Source organism: Lygodium microphyllum, chromosome 22 (assembly GCF_053477565.2).
Source record: "Lygodium microphyllum isolate KBCC chromosome 22, Lygodium_microphyllum_v1.1.10, whole genome shotgun sequence".
NCBI classification, from domain to species: domain Eukaryota; kingdom Viridiplantae; phylum Streptophyta; class Polypodiopsida; order Schizaeales; family Lygodiaceae; genus Lygodium; species Lygodium microphyllum.
In genome coordinates, this window is record NC_141156.1 from 84603457 (window position 1) to 84620507 (window position 17051).

The 17051-nt window shown below is 39.3% G+C and overlaps 1 protein-coding gene across 1 annotated transcript; it reads right to left on the reverse strand.

Annotated features, from left to right (window-relative positions):
* Window positions 1–402: 402 nt before the first annotated feature.
* LOC148017366 (cytochrome P450 71B2-like) lies at window positions 403–1146 on the reverse strand. Its single transcript, XM_087662741.1, has one exon. It carries the CDS (start codon window positions 1144–1146, stop codon window positions 403–405), a length of 744 nt encoding a protein of 247 aa, XP_087518867.1.
* Between the last annotated feature and the right edge of the window lie 15905 nt (window positions 1147–17051).

Consider the following 17051-nt stretch of genomic DNA (forward strand, 5'->3'; position numbering starts at 1 on the left):
GATCAGATGTAATTATAAGGGCCAGGTAATTCCTTATATGGATCGACCGTAGCATATTGTTTGTTTTACTTGAGGCCATAGATGTGGTCTGCGAGTCTAGGTTTCGCCATTGCAACCAGGGGAGACGCCATGCAAATGGTGACACCAAAGAGCTCGGACATATCTAATTGACTACAAGGGTCTTGGACCCCGTGGAACAATCAGATTTCAGGGCCTCAGGACGTACGTATCCAGGAGGTCGGTTCGGCGCCCAGTTGTCGACGTGGGGTCGACGTCGCGCAGGGCGGCGGTGCGACGATCGTCGGCCCAGCGGAGGTCGAGGACACCCTGGAGGACGGCGTCGCTCTTCCTGGAGAGAGCCTTCATCTGGCGGACGCAGCCCTGGAGGTCCAGCCACTGCAGCTACGGCAGGACGTCGCCGATGTTGAAGGTGCCCAGGAGCTTGGACAGGTTGTACATCACCACCTCCGAGAAGTCCACACCCGGCACCACGGAGGCCATCTCGCGGGCGTTCATGCCGACGGTCATGCGGAAGAGGACATTGCACAGCATGTCGAAGAGGATGGGCCGGATCTCCACGGCCTGGCTTCGCGCGGCGTGGTCCCGGACGGAGCGCACCACGGCCGCCATTTCCTCCGCCCGGACGGGCCGGAACTCGTTCATGCGCTTGGGACCGAACATCTCCAGCACGCAGATCTGCCGGACCTGCCGCCAGTAAGGCCCGTAGGGGGAGCACAGCACGTCCTTACAGCCGTGGAACATGTGCTCGCCCGCCGCCGTCCATGGCCGCGTCGCGAAGGTCATGTCGTGCGTCTTGAGGACCTCCCTCGCCAGCTGCGGCGACGACACCACGATCGTCGGGGCCGGCCCCAGGCGCATGAACATGAGTGGGCCGTGCTTCTTGGCCAGCTGGTACAGGGCCCGGTGGGGCAGTGGGTCCCGCGCTAGCAGATGGAGGTGCCCCAGGATCGGCAGCGAGCCTGGCTGCGACGGCAGCCGCCGGCGCTTGCTCCTCCCCGCACCTTCCGGGACATACACTAGTACAACTGCAGCTATCGTGCCGCACAACGCTGCGCAGCTGCCCATTATATTATTATAATTCAAATTCCAGTTACTGTAAGTTGTACCATCAATCACCGCCGCCATAGCTGCCACCTCCCCAATCGTACTCTTATTGCAGCAATCGCTTGAATTGACTTGCCAGATCAGCTTAAGCGTAAACCAGCTTAATTAGTAGAAGGCGTCTAGCGATTATATGTCCTCCTCAGCTAGTACAACTAGTTGGAACTTAGAATCTGATCTGACCCTCACCCAGCCGGGTACTACAAGGCTTATATTATGCGGCCTGTTGGCACTGCAGAAGCGCAATATGCGGGCGGCCCCAACATGCCGATGTGAGACGGAGTCCATTTATCCTCCGGAAATTACACGTGCCGATAGAAAGAATGTCTCCCCAGCCTGACATTGTTACTGCAGCCCGACGTTTTGAAGAAATCTGTGGCTTGCCAATTAAACAAGCCGTTAAGAGTATTCGCTCAAGATTCCATAATCGCCACACAGCGGTATAAAGTCTTCTCAAATGTTTGAAAATCGAGCTAATCGACGAACGCCCTCCTACGTTGGTAGAAAGCACCTCGGCAATTGGAGAAGAATGCACGGTCCATGGTCTGCGTCGCCGCGATCCATCGCGTCTTTGGAAAACTCAAGATCATGGCACCATGCATACATCATCTGCACGGTCCGCGATCCATCTTGTCTTTGGAAAACGCAAGATCATGGCACGACGCATACATCATCTGCACAACATTATACTACATTAAAATTGAAGGATCTATATCTATATTATCTATGTCTATATTATATATCTATACTACATTATAATTGAAGGATCTACTCTACCAAACCTAGCAGAGATCTTACATGGCAACCATAGAATGATTCCAAACCTCTACAATTTTTAAATTTAAATGAAAAACTTCTCTCTCGTAGCTAGGTGCATTAATAAAATCTCTCTCTCTCTCTCTCTCTCTCTCTCCTTTCTGAGTTCCAAGTTTGAACTAACAAGCAACTAGGCCATGTGTATGAAAATTTAAGAAAGAGATAGGGTGGGGTTTGGGGAATAGAAGGAACCAATTCTCTCTTTCTCTCTCTCTTCTCTTTTCTTTACCTATGGAATGGGCCCATTTGTACGAAGTTTAAGGAAGATAGAGGGCACATTGGAAGGGAAACAATTCTCTCTCTTACTCTTTTCTTGACTCACTCACATGCACTACAACAAAAAGGCCTCTTAGATGCACTTTTAGACGCGATTTTTGAATTGAGAGAAAATCTTACGGGCGTGTCTATAAGCCTGTCTATTGGTGCGTATACCATTTCGCGTCTATAGTCACATGTATAAGGAAATCCACACGCACCAATAGACGCGTATATACACGCATTAATAAACGCACACACGAAAACCAAAATTATTATTTATTTAATTTTTTTTGTGCGTCTACAAGCGCGTCTACATGGAAGATTAGATAGGCACATAGACACGTGCATAGATGCACTTTTACATGCGCCAGTAGACGCAACCGCAAAACTAAAAATTTCATTAAAAAAAAAAGATGTTTAATTTATTTTTATTAATTTGAATTATATAGCGTATCTATGGATGCGTATACTCTGCATTCTAGACGCGAGTATAGATGCGCGTTTTTTGCAATTTAGACGTGCAAATAGATGCGAAGCACAGAATTGGAAAAAGAAACCAGAAAGCATGTGGTGGCAGCCACCATATGCTCTTTGGTTTTTTTTTCTCCCTCTCATACATCAAATTGTGTATTTGGGAAAAATACAATGGATCTGAAGGCAGGAGAATTGAAAACAAAAATCCATGTATTCATTATATATAAAACGCATTTACATGGGGAGTTTAAGTGCTTGCGACCTAAAGCGTGGCCGCAAGCAGTAGGCTCAAAGATGGATAATAGAAAAACAAGGAAACAAGGCCATAGAGGAGGTATGGTGCTCCTCTACGAATCTGAAGAAGAAACATCTTTTCTAGTACCACCATCGCTACTAGCGTTGCTATCCCCCTTCTCGCTATGCTCCACATCGAGGTTCGCCTACACAGACAAAAGATCAAGGTTGCTTACGTACAATTGCAAAGAAAAAGTTATAATTAGCCATACTTTTAATATGAAAGTAAGAAAAACATACCTTCTCTGGCTGTCGAATCCTCATAGCCCGGTTGTATCGCTCCTCAGTGATGAGACCCTCCTCATAGAAGTGAAGCCATGTGGCTGCACGGTTATGGCCTCGATGGTAACCTACCTCTCTAGGAGTAGGTATCCTACCAACGATAGTAGTTTGCAAAACAATTATGATATACAAATAATTATGAGACACAATGTATTAGAAAAAATTATATAAAGATATTTTAAAAATATAAATTTTAAAAAATTAGAAATCAAAATATACTTACAAACTCTGCCTCCCACGACTCTTTGCTGCCCGATCCGTAATGCGACGATCCCATAGTCTCCATTTGGATGCGTCGCACTTGTGCGTACTGGCGACTCTTCACGTTCTCTGTTGCTTTCTTCTTGGCTTTCTTTCACTCTATGCGGTGGCACATAGGTGGTAATTGACTATAGGCTCCATGCCCCTCCTCTTGTCTCCGTAGTGACTCCCTGGAGCGTGTCATGAAGTAGAATCTTTTGTTGTGAAGCAAATCCCTCACTTTTGTGCGTCCCCAATTATCCGAGAATCGCTGACCCTTAGGATTTGGGTACCTCCTATGGACTGCCCTCAACACCTCCTACCACAAGCCGCTTTTTTGATTCTTGAAGTAAACAAAACAATCTTTATACATCGCATGCATGACACTCCTCATGTACGCCATTACATCCCTTCCTTCATCATCATGGAAGATGCCACCAGTATCTGTAACTCTATAGTACTGGCATACAAGCTCCTCTATGTGATCTTCTGGTGAGGGTGATCGCTCACCACCTCCTAGGCAACCCCCACACAAGCCTCGTCCTTTCCCTCGACTCTCCCTTCTCCCTCTCTGTCAACTATCCTCTGCCTCACTGGATGTACGTGCTTGCGCAAATGCACGTGTTTCGGCTGACGCTTGTGCTTCACTTGATGCATGTACAAGCGCTGCATGTGGAGTATCTGCAATTGGAGTTTGGACATTTGGTGTTTGGGAAGCAGTGCTAGGAAAAGACGTTAGAGGTGTTCCAGACATGATGCTGAACACCTCATCTGCTGTGGGAGAATAGCCAAGGTGTCTAGTCATCTCTCCCATGAAGTCTTCCTTACTAGGAAAACCTTCAAAAAAAGCATTGACCCCTCTGCTGAACAAGACCAATGTATCATTCATGCGCTCCAAATCTGGGTCATTGCTAGATGAACCAGGATGTGACATCTGTAAACAAAACACATGAATAAGACAAATTTGCTAAACTACAATATTGTGTAAACTATACTATTGTGTAACATGTTTGTACAATTTCAAAAATAAAAACTTATTTTTTATCAGAGTAAGCACGTTTATATATGCGTCTGAGATGCAGAATAGACGCGCTCTCAGACGCTTCCGTAAAGTCAAACCTTTTGGGTTGAGCGCGTGTATATTCGCGTCTGAGATGCAGAATAGACGTGCTCTCAGGCGCTTCCCAGAAGTCAAAGCTTCTAAGCAGAGCGCGTGTATATTCACATCTAAGCTATAGAATAGACGCGCTCTCAGACGCTTCTCTGAAGTCAAAGCTTCTAAGCAGAGCGCATGTATTCTCGCATCTGAGATGCAGAACAGACGCGAGTGCAGGCGCGATAATAGCAAACATAGCTATGCGTCCATATCTACGTCTACACTAGAATCTACACGCACTGTCAAACGCTCTAAGTCGGCCGCTCTTAAGCCGACAACCACCATCCATGATTTATTTGTGATATAAAAACTTCAATCATAGAAAGAAATATCCTAATACAGAAAGAGAGAGAGAGAGAGAGAGAGAGAGAGAGAGAGAGAGAGAGAGAGAGAGAGAGAGGACTCACCTTGGGTCTTTGGTGTGGATGGGTTGTGGTGCTGCTTCCTTCCCCTTCTTCCTCTCCTTGGTGAGTTGTTATTTCTTGATGCTTGCTGCTTGTTGTCTCCTCTCTTTGCCTTATGTTCCTCTTGTTCTCCTCTCTTTTGTTCTCTCTTTCTTCCTCTCCTTGGCTTTCTTCTCTTTAGCTATCTTCTTTCCCTTCTTGTTTCTTTGAAGTGAAAGAAGAGATGAGTCATGAGGAGGTGAGTCATGAAGAGACTACTGGAGATAGACTGCATGTGAACTGGAGCTCCAGAACGTGTAAAAAACGCAGGAAAGGCGTAGTTTGAAAAGAAATCGCTTGTATCTTTTGAATTTTGATGTTTGCGTGTATATGTGCATCTAAGTTTACGTAAACGCGCTAATAGATGCAGATTTAGATGCTCAGATAGATGCAGGCGTAGACGCGCAGTTAGATGCAGGCATAGACACGCATTTAGCGTGCTTGCGTTTTTATCATAAGCTTTTATATTTAAGATAAGTTTTGATAGTAAGTTCTTATCATAAGTTTTTATGTATTTATGATAAGTTTTGTGTATTTAAAATTGAATATCTTAGAATAATTAATACGCCTTGAAGTTTTTATGTAAACATATTAATAACAAATTTGATGTTATCATGAATTAGGTTTAATCATGTCGTCATCATCACCTAGTGCGGTGCATGCTGATGAGTCAACGAGCACATCCTCAAGTGAGGATGAAACATTACGTCTTCATAATCGAGATGCATGGCTACGATGAAAAATTAAATGCATGTGTGATCCTTGTCGAGGGTGTATTTTTCGAGCACGTCGAGTTGCAATGTCACACCTCAGCATGTATGGAGAATGGGACCGAGAAAAATCACCGGTATTCATTGTTTTTAACACTAAGATTGCTAGTCTATGTTTGAAATATATATCAATGTGCATGTAACTCCCTTTTGTGGTTGAGCAGGATGCGGTGCCACATCCTCAGATGCTCCCTTCTGGGCGTTGAGAGGCTGCAAAACGTCGACGCGAGGAGGTAGAGTCTTCAAGAAGAGTGGAGACTGACGACCATGATAGTAGCCCTCATGAAATGCCCCATCAAGTTGTAGAGGATGAGATTTTGGACAACATGGTACACGATCTATTTTCACAATCGGTTCGGGGAGAAGGTCACTCGACGAAGCCAGATGATCCACTATACGTAGCGTCATCTACTCCATTGTATGAAGGTTGTACATACTCCGTTCTTCATGCGTTCCTCGAGATACTTAACTTGCAAACAATTTATGGATGAAGTAATGCTAGTTTGAATGCGTTATTGAAGTAGGTATCAATTCAGTTTGGCTTATGAATCATAATATTAATTGTTCTATTTTGAAATCAGACACAAATATATGTTGGTGGTTTTTTAACTCACTTTTAAAAATATATGTAGGTTATTATCACAAATGCTTCCAAAAGGAAAGAAATTGCCAACTAAGAGAGAGCAAGCAAGACATTACTTGACATTTCTGGGAGGCCTCGATTATGTCAAGATCCATGCATGTGTCAATGATTGTGTTTTATTTCGTGGGATTCATGAGTTTGCACGAGAGTGTCCTGTTTGTGGTGAATCAAGATACGAAGTGGAGATGAAGTCAATGGATATGTCTCGTAAGGTTTTGTGACATTTTTCGATTATTCCACGTATTCAACTTATGTTCAAGTGTAAGTCTATTGGAAAGCTCATGTCATGGCATGCTAGTCATCGTTCAAGTGATGGAAAATGGAGGATCCCTGCAGACACACTAGCATGGCAACATATAGATAATTTGTGGCCCATTTTCAAAGAAGAGCCAAGAAATTTGAGATTTGGTTTGGGTATGGATGGAATCGATCCATTTGGCATCAAAAGCACATCATACAGTGTATGGCCAGTGGTATTGGTGAACTATAATATTCCTCCATCCATGGCAATTAAAAAGGGACATGTAATGTTGTCCCTTCTGATTCTTGGAAAGGACAAGGTAAAAAACATGGACATTTACTTAAAGTCTTTGATTGAAGAGTTAGAAATATTATGGGAAGGTATTGAGGTGCAAGATACAAGCGCATCTGCATCCTCTAGAGATTTCACTTTGAAGGCCATGTTGTTGTGGACCATGCATGACTTTCCAAGATATGGAGAGTGTTCAGGTACATGTATATAACTCTATATTTGAAATTCAAGACTTGAATCAATTGCATGTTATGAATTCACTTGTTTATTTAGGTTTAATCACATCAGGATATCATGCATGTCCTATTTGTTGTCCCTCTCTAGTTTCCTCTAAGCCGGCACGTTTAAAGAAGGTTATCTATGGCAATCATCATCGATTTCTTCCTATTGACCATCCCAAATATGTTCTCCCTACTAATGAAATGACTCCACAATCTCTAACCATTCAAGATTGGAAGGATAGATGGATTAATGCTGACAGCCACCCTCTACTCGGCATGAGTCGGTAAGAAGTATATTTCTCTCGATTGACTTTAAAGTATTTAGCATGATGAATTGTTTACATAATATATTGTTTGTTTGTTAGGTTCTCTATATTTTTTCGTCTTTTGTATTAGACTGAACTCAAGATCAATCACCTGTTGGACCCCATGCACATATTCAAAAATGTTGTATCTACATTATGGAATCACTTGATAGGGGCTCATGATTCACTCAATGTAAGGGATGATTTAAGTAACATTGGTCGTATGAGACGAGCTTGGCTACGCATTGGACCCAGAGGAAAGATTGAGCTACCCCATTCATTTTGGATGCTATCAAAGAACGAGGAAAAAATAGTGAAGGAACATATATGTAGCTTTTGAACACCCACAGGATGTATGAGATGTCTCAAGGGAGCCTTCATAAAGAAAAAGAAAAGAGGTGTGGAGCAACTATCTGGTTTGAAGTCCCACGATTGGCCAAAATGATTCAAGTAAGGGTATCTCTAACTATGAATATAGTAATTAGTGGAGTAACTATGTGTAAACCTTGGGGTATAATGAATTTTTCCTTAGCTAATCATTTGATCTATGAATATTATTTACATTCAGTTCGTACTTCCTACTAGCATATCCCATTGTGTATCCAAAGATGTACGTGATATCATTTACAAGATGGGAAAGCTTGTGAGGTGTGTATACAATCTATTTTTTCATATATTGCATATATCATTTAGTGAACCTCTTTGAATTTCTACACAAAAATAAACAATTGTCAAATACATCTTGACAGATACGTGAGCTCAAAGAAAATTGATCCAAACACATTGCAAGATGCTTGAGTATTATCTGTTGAGGTGGTTTGTTTAGTGGAGGAAATTTTTCCTTGCTCCAATTCGACTACTCAATAATATTTACTCGTACATTTGATTGATAAGATCGCACTTTGTGGGGGAGTTCATGCAAGGTGGATGTTTTTTCTTGAGCGCTTCATGAAAACCTTGAAAGATTTTGTGAGGTAAAAAGCATGGCCTAAGGGAAGCACGGCTAAGGGTTGGTTAGTGCAATCATCCCTTATTTATATCTCTGAATATCTTGCTGAAGTAAACCCCTCTCAACCACGACTATGGAAAGATGATGAAGACTTGAGGATGACCTCTATAATACCTCAAGGAAAAGGAACGAGTAAAGTGTTAACAAAAGAAGAACTTCGTAAGTTAAATAGTTTTTGTGTGCTCAATAGTGATGTAATGAGCAAATGGGTGACACTATATAATGAAGCAAGGGCAAGAAGAAAAAGCGAAAGACAAGCATTTCGCACCAGATATGGACGTAATGTCTCATTTCTAGATCATCTAAATGCGCTCCCACGTCATATTGATATAGATTGGTTACATGAGGAAATAGAGAGAATGGAAAAAGAGGAGGAAATTAATATATCTCAAGAAGAGTGGGAATACGCACGAGGTTGCTTATCAAAGGTGAGACATACTATCAATTAATTTGTTTCTAGTTATATTTTATATAATAAATTGACATGTTTGATCTTAATCTTTTACCTACTAGTGCACATTATTCAATGCTATTTGGTGTGAGGGTAAACATCTTTGAACTCAACGTATAGGTGAAAAGAGAAATACCCAAGATTGTGGTGTTCTTGCTCACTTCGAGGATGCCAATGGTACCATGGAAGGTTATTGTGGCTTGATCCAAGATATTCTGAAGCTTGACTTCAGATGATTCTTTATATATGTACTGGATGTGAAGTGGTTTAAAGAAGTGGTAACAAATGGTGAGCATTGCATAATCAGACGTCATCCATGTGGTTTTGTAATCATTGACTCTACAAAATTTCACCAAAACAAGAATGACACATTAGTACTACCTCAACAATGCGAGCAGATATATATGTAAAAGCTAATTTTTTAATATGTATACATGTGATACATATACACAATATAATAATTATTTAAGTTTATTACTTTTGTTTTTCAAATACAGGTTGTGTATTATCTAATGGTAAACAATAACCGACGGTGGTATGTCATCCCTATATCTAATCCTTCAAAACCAATATATGGTAATATTACCGACATAGAGATAGCAGATGACAATCCAACAATTAATGGATTATATGCGTAATATAGTACAAGATGAACCTAGCGAGGATGTTCAAGGAAACGCAGAAGAGGACAATAATGTGGTTGATGATGATGAAGTTATTGAGCAATATAGCAACACATCTGATAGTGGGATAGACTTATTTATTTCGTTACCTCTTGGTAACATAGACCTAGAAGTAGATAGTTTAGCAAGGGCTGATCTCATTGAAGATGAGATGGATCATTCACTGTAACATACTTAGTTCGCTTAATGATTCAATGTGTATTCTTAACTCTATGGAAAATATCATACGCACATGTGCATACTCAAGAATCAATAGTCAAGTTTAAAGCTAAATTGAATTTTACATAATAAAATGAAGTATTTTGGGGTGAGAGAGGTGGTGTTTGGGGCTAATGGGAAAATTGTTACCGCCCAAGCATAAAGATGAGGAGTACTAGGAAATACTGTGTTTGACGGGAGGAATGGGATACCTTCAGAAGCTTCTTCACCAACATTGATAGGGTGGGTACAAGGGGGTGAGACATGTGGTGTTTGGGATTGATGGGCAAATTGTTACCACCCATGCATAATATATGAGGAGTAGTAGCAAATACTATGTATGATACTATATATACGAAGATCTTGTACCACATATAGTTTGACAAATAAAACTATGAAATATCATTAACTATGGAACATGATGCATATATTAGATTATGGATAAGTATGGTACTAATTGGTTTGACCTTCTTGATCTACCTTGGTTAAATACACACACAGTTCGATACTAACTACTTGCATGCTTAAAATTTGTGGCTATAACTAGAAGATTGCTATTTGGAATTCTAATTGCAATTAATAAAGGTAGTTAATTTTAATAGCTCTATTCTGAAAAGATTGCATAGAATCAATTTTGATATGGCTTCAATAGCAAGCCATAGCATAAATTTACTGATGAAAGCCTTAGATTGATTCTGAGGCTACCAATGGTTATTTGTAATAATTGCAAGAGGGCACTTATGCATCAAGTTAGGGAATATTGTAGTGCACATGTTACTTGCAAAATTATTCCAAATAATGGTAATAATATATGTTGCAGGATTAATCATTTTGTTGCTTTTAGTATATGTAGATATTATCAATTACACTGGTGCAAGCCATGAACTATATCTAGGACCATCTCTAAGAGCTTAACAATTATTCCAACCATATCTTGGGCCACTAGTAAAAGAGGCAATAGACATTGGTAGTAAACAAGACTACCTTTAGAATACTTTTTTTTCTATAATCGATTAGAATCTGATGAATTATAGGACACTTAATGATTATTTAATAGTTTGTGAAGTAAAGTGTATTACTACTTAGGTTTAATAGGATTGTAAAATATTACACGGCGCAACGAACAGAATCTGAGAAAGAGATAGAGAGTACACAACAGATAAGAGGAGAATCAGTAAATTCTTTAACTCCAAACAACTGATACAAAGATTGCTTTGTCCACCCGTGTGCTTCCACTGTGTGAAGCTTAGATGGCGATTTAGACAGAAGATAGGTGAAGAGCTTAAGGCTAGCTGGAACAACAACTCTGACTGGGTGAAAGATGAGTGAGAGATGGCTACGAAGGGGTTTAGCTTTTATAGCCCGCGAAGGTTGTTAGGTCGGCCTGCTGATCGCCGACCTACCATATGAGCCTCCACTAGTCGGCTAGGGAATATTCCAGGGAATATTCCCTTTACCATCGGGCCCCGCCCCTTTTAACTCCCTTACACCGCAACTCGATGCAATGCGCCTCGAGTTGCTACCAGCTTAACCACTCTGTCTAACCCAAAGATTAGACCCACAACAGTCACCTTTTTGCCATCCGGTCACATAGACCTCATCTGATATACAAGTCAGGACTCAACCAATGTCCGGGCTCACATTTGGCTTCTCCTCATAATGGGGGCCTTACAACTTTGACAACCATGGATCATTGGTAGCACCTTATGAGGGTGGAGCATTGATCATATCTAACAAGGATCACATATGCATAAGTAGTAATACTGTATTTTTTCTCCCTTGTTTGAAAATTTTGTACTAAGGTTCGATTGGTGGAAGTAGGGCATTTGGAAAAAGAAGCCAACCTCATATTCTTGCATAACCCAGTGTGGCATCATTGACTGGCATTATAGGATAATTGTAGGTTCTTTGAACTATTGAAGAAACAAGAGTTGCGTCTAGGGACTACCAATATGCACTTGTAATAAACATGGCTACCTATTGAACACTTAATCTTACCAATACTATTTAAAATCTTGTCAAGAGCTAATCAATCTACTCACTTGATTGAATTTCTTACTAGGGCACCTCATTACTCATATTGGAAATGTTTCTTTGAGTATGTAGGATGGTAAAACCAAGTACTTAACTGATGTGCTACATGTATCAAATATTAAAAAAAAAGGTTTTAATTGGATAAATAGGAATTTTCGATTTGTTTCACATATGATGGTTGCTATGTAGAAGATCCTAAGAATGATTGAAGATTGATTACGAAAAAAAAAACATGTTGGTAGATTGTTTACTTTGATGTAAGTCTACCTAAAATGATGCTACCATGCTTGCACAAGGTTCACGTGTTATGTGGCTGATATTGAAATTCAACATAAGAGAATGGGACATGTGAATGTGGAGTGGCTAAAAGACATGTAGTCAAAATATATTATGGATGGTTTGCCTAAGTTTAGAGTTGATGGCATGCATAAAGTATACAAAGCATATCAATTTCAAAAGCAAGAAAGGCATACATTTCCACATGTTGGAAAAAATATGGCATCTAAAAAGAAAAGTGAAAATCACAATGTTTGCATAGCCTAGTGTGGCACTCTAAATTTAAGGTTTATGGCCACATTTAGGTTTATAGCCACATTTAAGATTTTCTTTATGTGGTTCATTTTTAGAAATCTTTCTTAAAGTAGCAAGATCACGTGCAAAACAAGAGAATAGGGTAAAAGCTTAGTATTATTATTTCTCCCTCATTCATAGTTAGAATTCAGAGTTATCTAAGGGATTTTGACATGTTTTGGACGCGATGGTGATGTCAAAGTATTATGATTCAATACACAATTTTTTTTGCATCAATTATAGCAAGCTATATTAAAAATTTTAATATATAAAACTTTGTAATTAGATAGATTATATGAATGCATATATGCATTAAATAATATTTAATAATAAAGGATGGCAAACCATGACCTTTGTTACAAGGAAGGTTGGATCTATCATGTGTTCTCTTGTTCTAAATTTGGATTTTTAAAACTTATTTGACTTTTTAATATTTCATAACATTGTTTGTATTCAATATTTACGATGTTAGATTTACCACATGGTTTGCTTTGCAGTAGTGGTATCAAAGCTTGGCTACGCTCCAACTTTTATCATTTGGCATCTTATGTGAAGGTGAGTGCTATAGCACTATCAAGATCTACAAGGCAGACTGTTATAAGTAAAAGCTACAGTCACAAAAGCTATGGTCACGTTTCTCATACTTCGAAACTCTCAAATTCATTATTTTACTAATTTGATTGATTTTTTATTTTTATTTTTATTTTTTGAAAAGAGCCATTGAATTTTAAATGATTATATGGATAGCCTAAAATCTAAAATCTCAAAGTCATCATCATGACTATATTTAAGTCCCAAATCCTTCAATGGAGCTATTTTTTGGATACTGTAACTTTTTTAAATTCAATATTTGAGGGTGCTATAAAAACAAAAGTTTTTAATATTAAAGTATTAATAATTCTTATTAGAGTATGAGGTGCCCGCCCATTGGCTTTCCATGCACTCTTTTAGTGGTCCATCGAGAAACGAATCTAAGTGTTGCTGCCCGGCACTCCCAGGGAATGTTCCGAGTTTTGTCGCCTAGGGTTTCCCTAATCCGCCTTGCAACAGAACGTTCACGACCGAACCCACTAGGATCGACTTGAAATATAGCATTCTAGCATCGGGCTTTGGACATCCTACTTTATGCAGAGATACCCAATCCGAAGCAAGCCCATGCCGCACTTGGTCCAAAGAGAATGGAAAATGAGAGGGATGCGCCGTTCAACCTCTCTGCCCGTAGGGCATAGTCCCATTCTGGTCCCCTAAAACGGCATGAATCGGGTTTTAACCTAATAATACCTAAAGGTTGAATGAAGATAAAATCTTGTGAGAAGCCTCCCAGTTCTCTGGGACCACCCTGCCGTAGGGTGGACCCGTCGGGGTTTCTGCCCACTTGCTTCCCTTAATAGCTTTAGTTTTCTAATTAGGTCCTACCACATTTATGTGTGACACTTGAGGTCTTTTAGGGAATGGGGTTCGTTCGCATAACTTATAGCACCAAACACGAAAACAGAGCAAAGCAATCTATTGATAAATAAGTTTAAACAAGTTCCTTAACTTATCTTCAAGTTAATCTTTGTCTCCCACCCATACATGAGAAATTATGTATCGCTTCTGTCCAACAGAACTATCCCTTTTGCCCTATAGAAGTAACTGGTTCAATTCACATGGCACCACAAACTCAATCCTTTATCTAGAATAGGATCTCCCAACATGCCCAGACGTTGGGGGCCACGGAGGTCTTCAACTCCATTCTAGACCTAGCAAGGGGTGTTCAGAGCTCCAACTGACCCGCAAGCTGTCTAGGAGCAAAACATCATTCCTGTGGTTAGCCTTTTCACCACTCGACCATGAATCGAGCAGTGCCCTCTCGGGTTAATCCGTGGTGCGATCATGGAGGTGATCCACCTGTGCAATATATCCTTCCTTAATGAAATCCTTTAAGAATCAAGCACAAACAAGGCATTCAGTCCTAATATCATTTTCCAAGAAAACATTTATTTGTTCCCATGGCAACTTGTCATCACAGACCCTTGCCATGCATTCACCATAAATCACAAGCACTTGGAATAATCATCCAAACAACAAAGCAACAACTAGTTGAATGTAAAAGCATTTTGGATGTTGTTTGATCAACCAAAAAAACCAATTGCATTCTTCCCAAACAATGTAAGAAAAGACAACATAACATTTCCAATGCATATTTGCTCTTTCCTTGGGATCTAAGAGTGATACTATGCAAAATGTTTCTTAACACTTCCTTCAGCTAAGCCACATGTTAAGGGTTCAAACACTATTCATGACATAAGTTCTATAGGTCACTTACATTAATCGATAACCCAACCCTGATTTGGATTATAGTTATCCAATGGATCTCAAAATATCTTAGTTTTAACCCTTATGATTAATTTCTTGTACTAGCTCTTAGTCAAGTCATGAGGCAAACATGAAATCATTCTCATATATCAAAACATGTTATAGACATAACATGTAAATACTTGATAAGATAAGTATGAGATTATCTCAAGTAATTAGACTCTAACAGGCCTTGCCTTGACCTAGAATATAGTTCTTCTTAATATTTGGGCTCTTAAGCTAAGTACTTTTGAAGTATCTAAACTTTAAACTAGTACTCTCTATTCATGATTCTTAATGTCATATTCTTTTAGCAATTATGCTATTTATAACCCTTGACTATACTTTAATCTAGCACTTGTATGCCCAATCTTTTAATGTCGTTCTTTTGACGACTATACCATTCATAACCCTTGGCTAATTCTTCCTTGTAATTGCTCTACCAACAAATAAGCCATATGCAACTAGGTGCAATTAACTTGACATATGCACTTCACAAACTCCATCTTTCGAGTAGGTGAGATGAAATTTATCCTCTCAGATGGCCTATACTCTTGCATCATAGTATGGGGCCTAACGTATCTCATACGAGAATCAAAACAAGCATCTATCAATTTGAAAATACATTACTTACGACCGAAACCGCAGTTGGATTGACAGTGATACCTTCGCTCAAAGCTTCGTTGTTGGTTATGGGATTGCCATCTGCATGTGACATTCTTCGCTTGGGGGCCATCGTCAGCAAGTAGACTCAAGTGATTAAGAAGATTGAATAGATTCAAGATGGAAGAGTGTAAGAGAAGATGGTTAAGTCGAGGATCAAGATAGAGGGAATTGATCTAATTCTCTTCCTTAATGCAGCCTCTCAGGGTGGCTCTTCTCTCTCTCTCTCTCTCTCTCTCTCTCTCTCTCAGGCTCATCCTCACAATCTCTTGGAGGGGTATCCTTCTCTCTACCTCTCTCTCGTAGCCTCTCAGGGTCTCCTTATGCTTTCTTATGCCTCTCCCATGCCTCATATTTATAGTGAATTAGAGAAGAGGGCTTGTGGTTGAAAAATGGAGCTCTTTGTGGAGGGGGATCTTGGAAAGATCAGTGATCTGATGCTCAGATCTTAAATTTGATGGTTCCAGTGGCTCCGAAAGGGGGGTAAAACTCCAAGACATTTGATTAGAAAGCTCTTAGTTCACTCCTTCTTCTTTTCTCTATTCGAAGTGTTGTTTTCTATCTGTGGATTGCGATCGTGGCACACACGATTTTGCAAATCACTTTTCTTTATTTTTCTTTTTATAAATTCTCTAAAACTAACTAAAATATCACTTGTCTTTTCTTTTAAATGACATCTAGTTCTAAAAATCTCCATATCTTTTTTAGGATAATATCTAAAATATCTAAAATATACTAGGTTTGCCCAAAATCTAATATTTTTGGACCATCCAAACTATACACATTACTACTAGTGATTAATATAGCTCATAAGTCTCGTTCACGTTGTAACTTACGTGAAGGGTGGCCACGGTCCTTATCAATCCGAGAAAAATATTAGATTTATGACTCTCGATTTTTTAAATAAAATATTTCAATTAAATAAAAATCCTTATTTATTAATGTTAATTAGTTTTTACCTTAATTAGTCTTTAGTTAGTAACCTTACTAACTTATTAATTGACTAACTAACTTTCGAACTAACCAACTAACTTTAATTGTGTGGAGATATTATATAGAGATAAAGTTTTTAAATTCTAAATATTTCATGAGATATTTTAATCTAATTAATTATGAACCTATATTTTATAGTAATAAGCAAAATTTTGTATTTCTATAAAATTTAGACTTTGTTATCTTACCATTATCTTGTGAACTAGAAAGTTATCAATGGAAGATGATTTATAAAAAAATTTATTATCTACAATTCTATAGTTGTCATCTTGAATGAAATAGAAAGTTATTGGCCTCTAAAGTAGACCTTTAAACTGGCTTAGACTTGGCCAAAATTTTCAATTCAAACCTATATAGCTATAGCAAAGTTGTACCTTATAGAAAGAACTATAACTTATATTAGAGAGTGTTTTGACTAAATATGCATAGTTTTTAAGTTAATCTTAGACAAAGTCAACCTCTTAGTCTAATTTTGTAATTTTGTCTAAAAGTGTATTGTAACCTATTTATGTCAGGTAACCCTATTTTAAACTTTAACTACAATACGGATATGATGT

What these genes read in the sequence shown, in the direction of transcription:
- LOC148017366 (XM_087662741.1), bottom strand. Translation starts at nt 1,146, where the DNA reads ATGGCGGCGGTGATTGATGGTACAACTTACAGTAACTGGAATTTGAAT.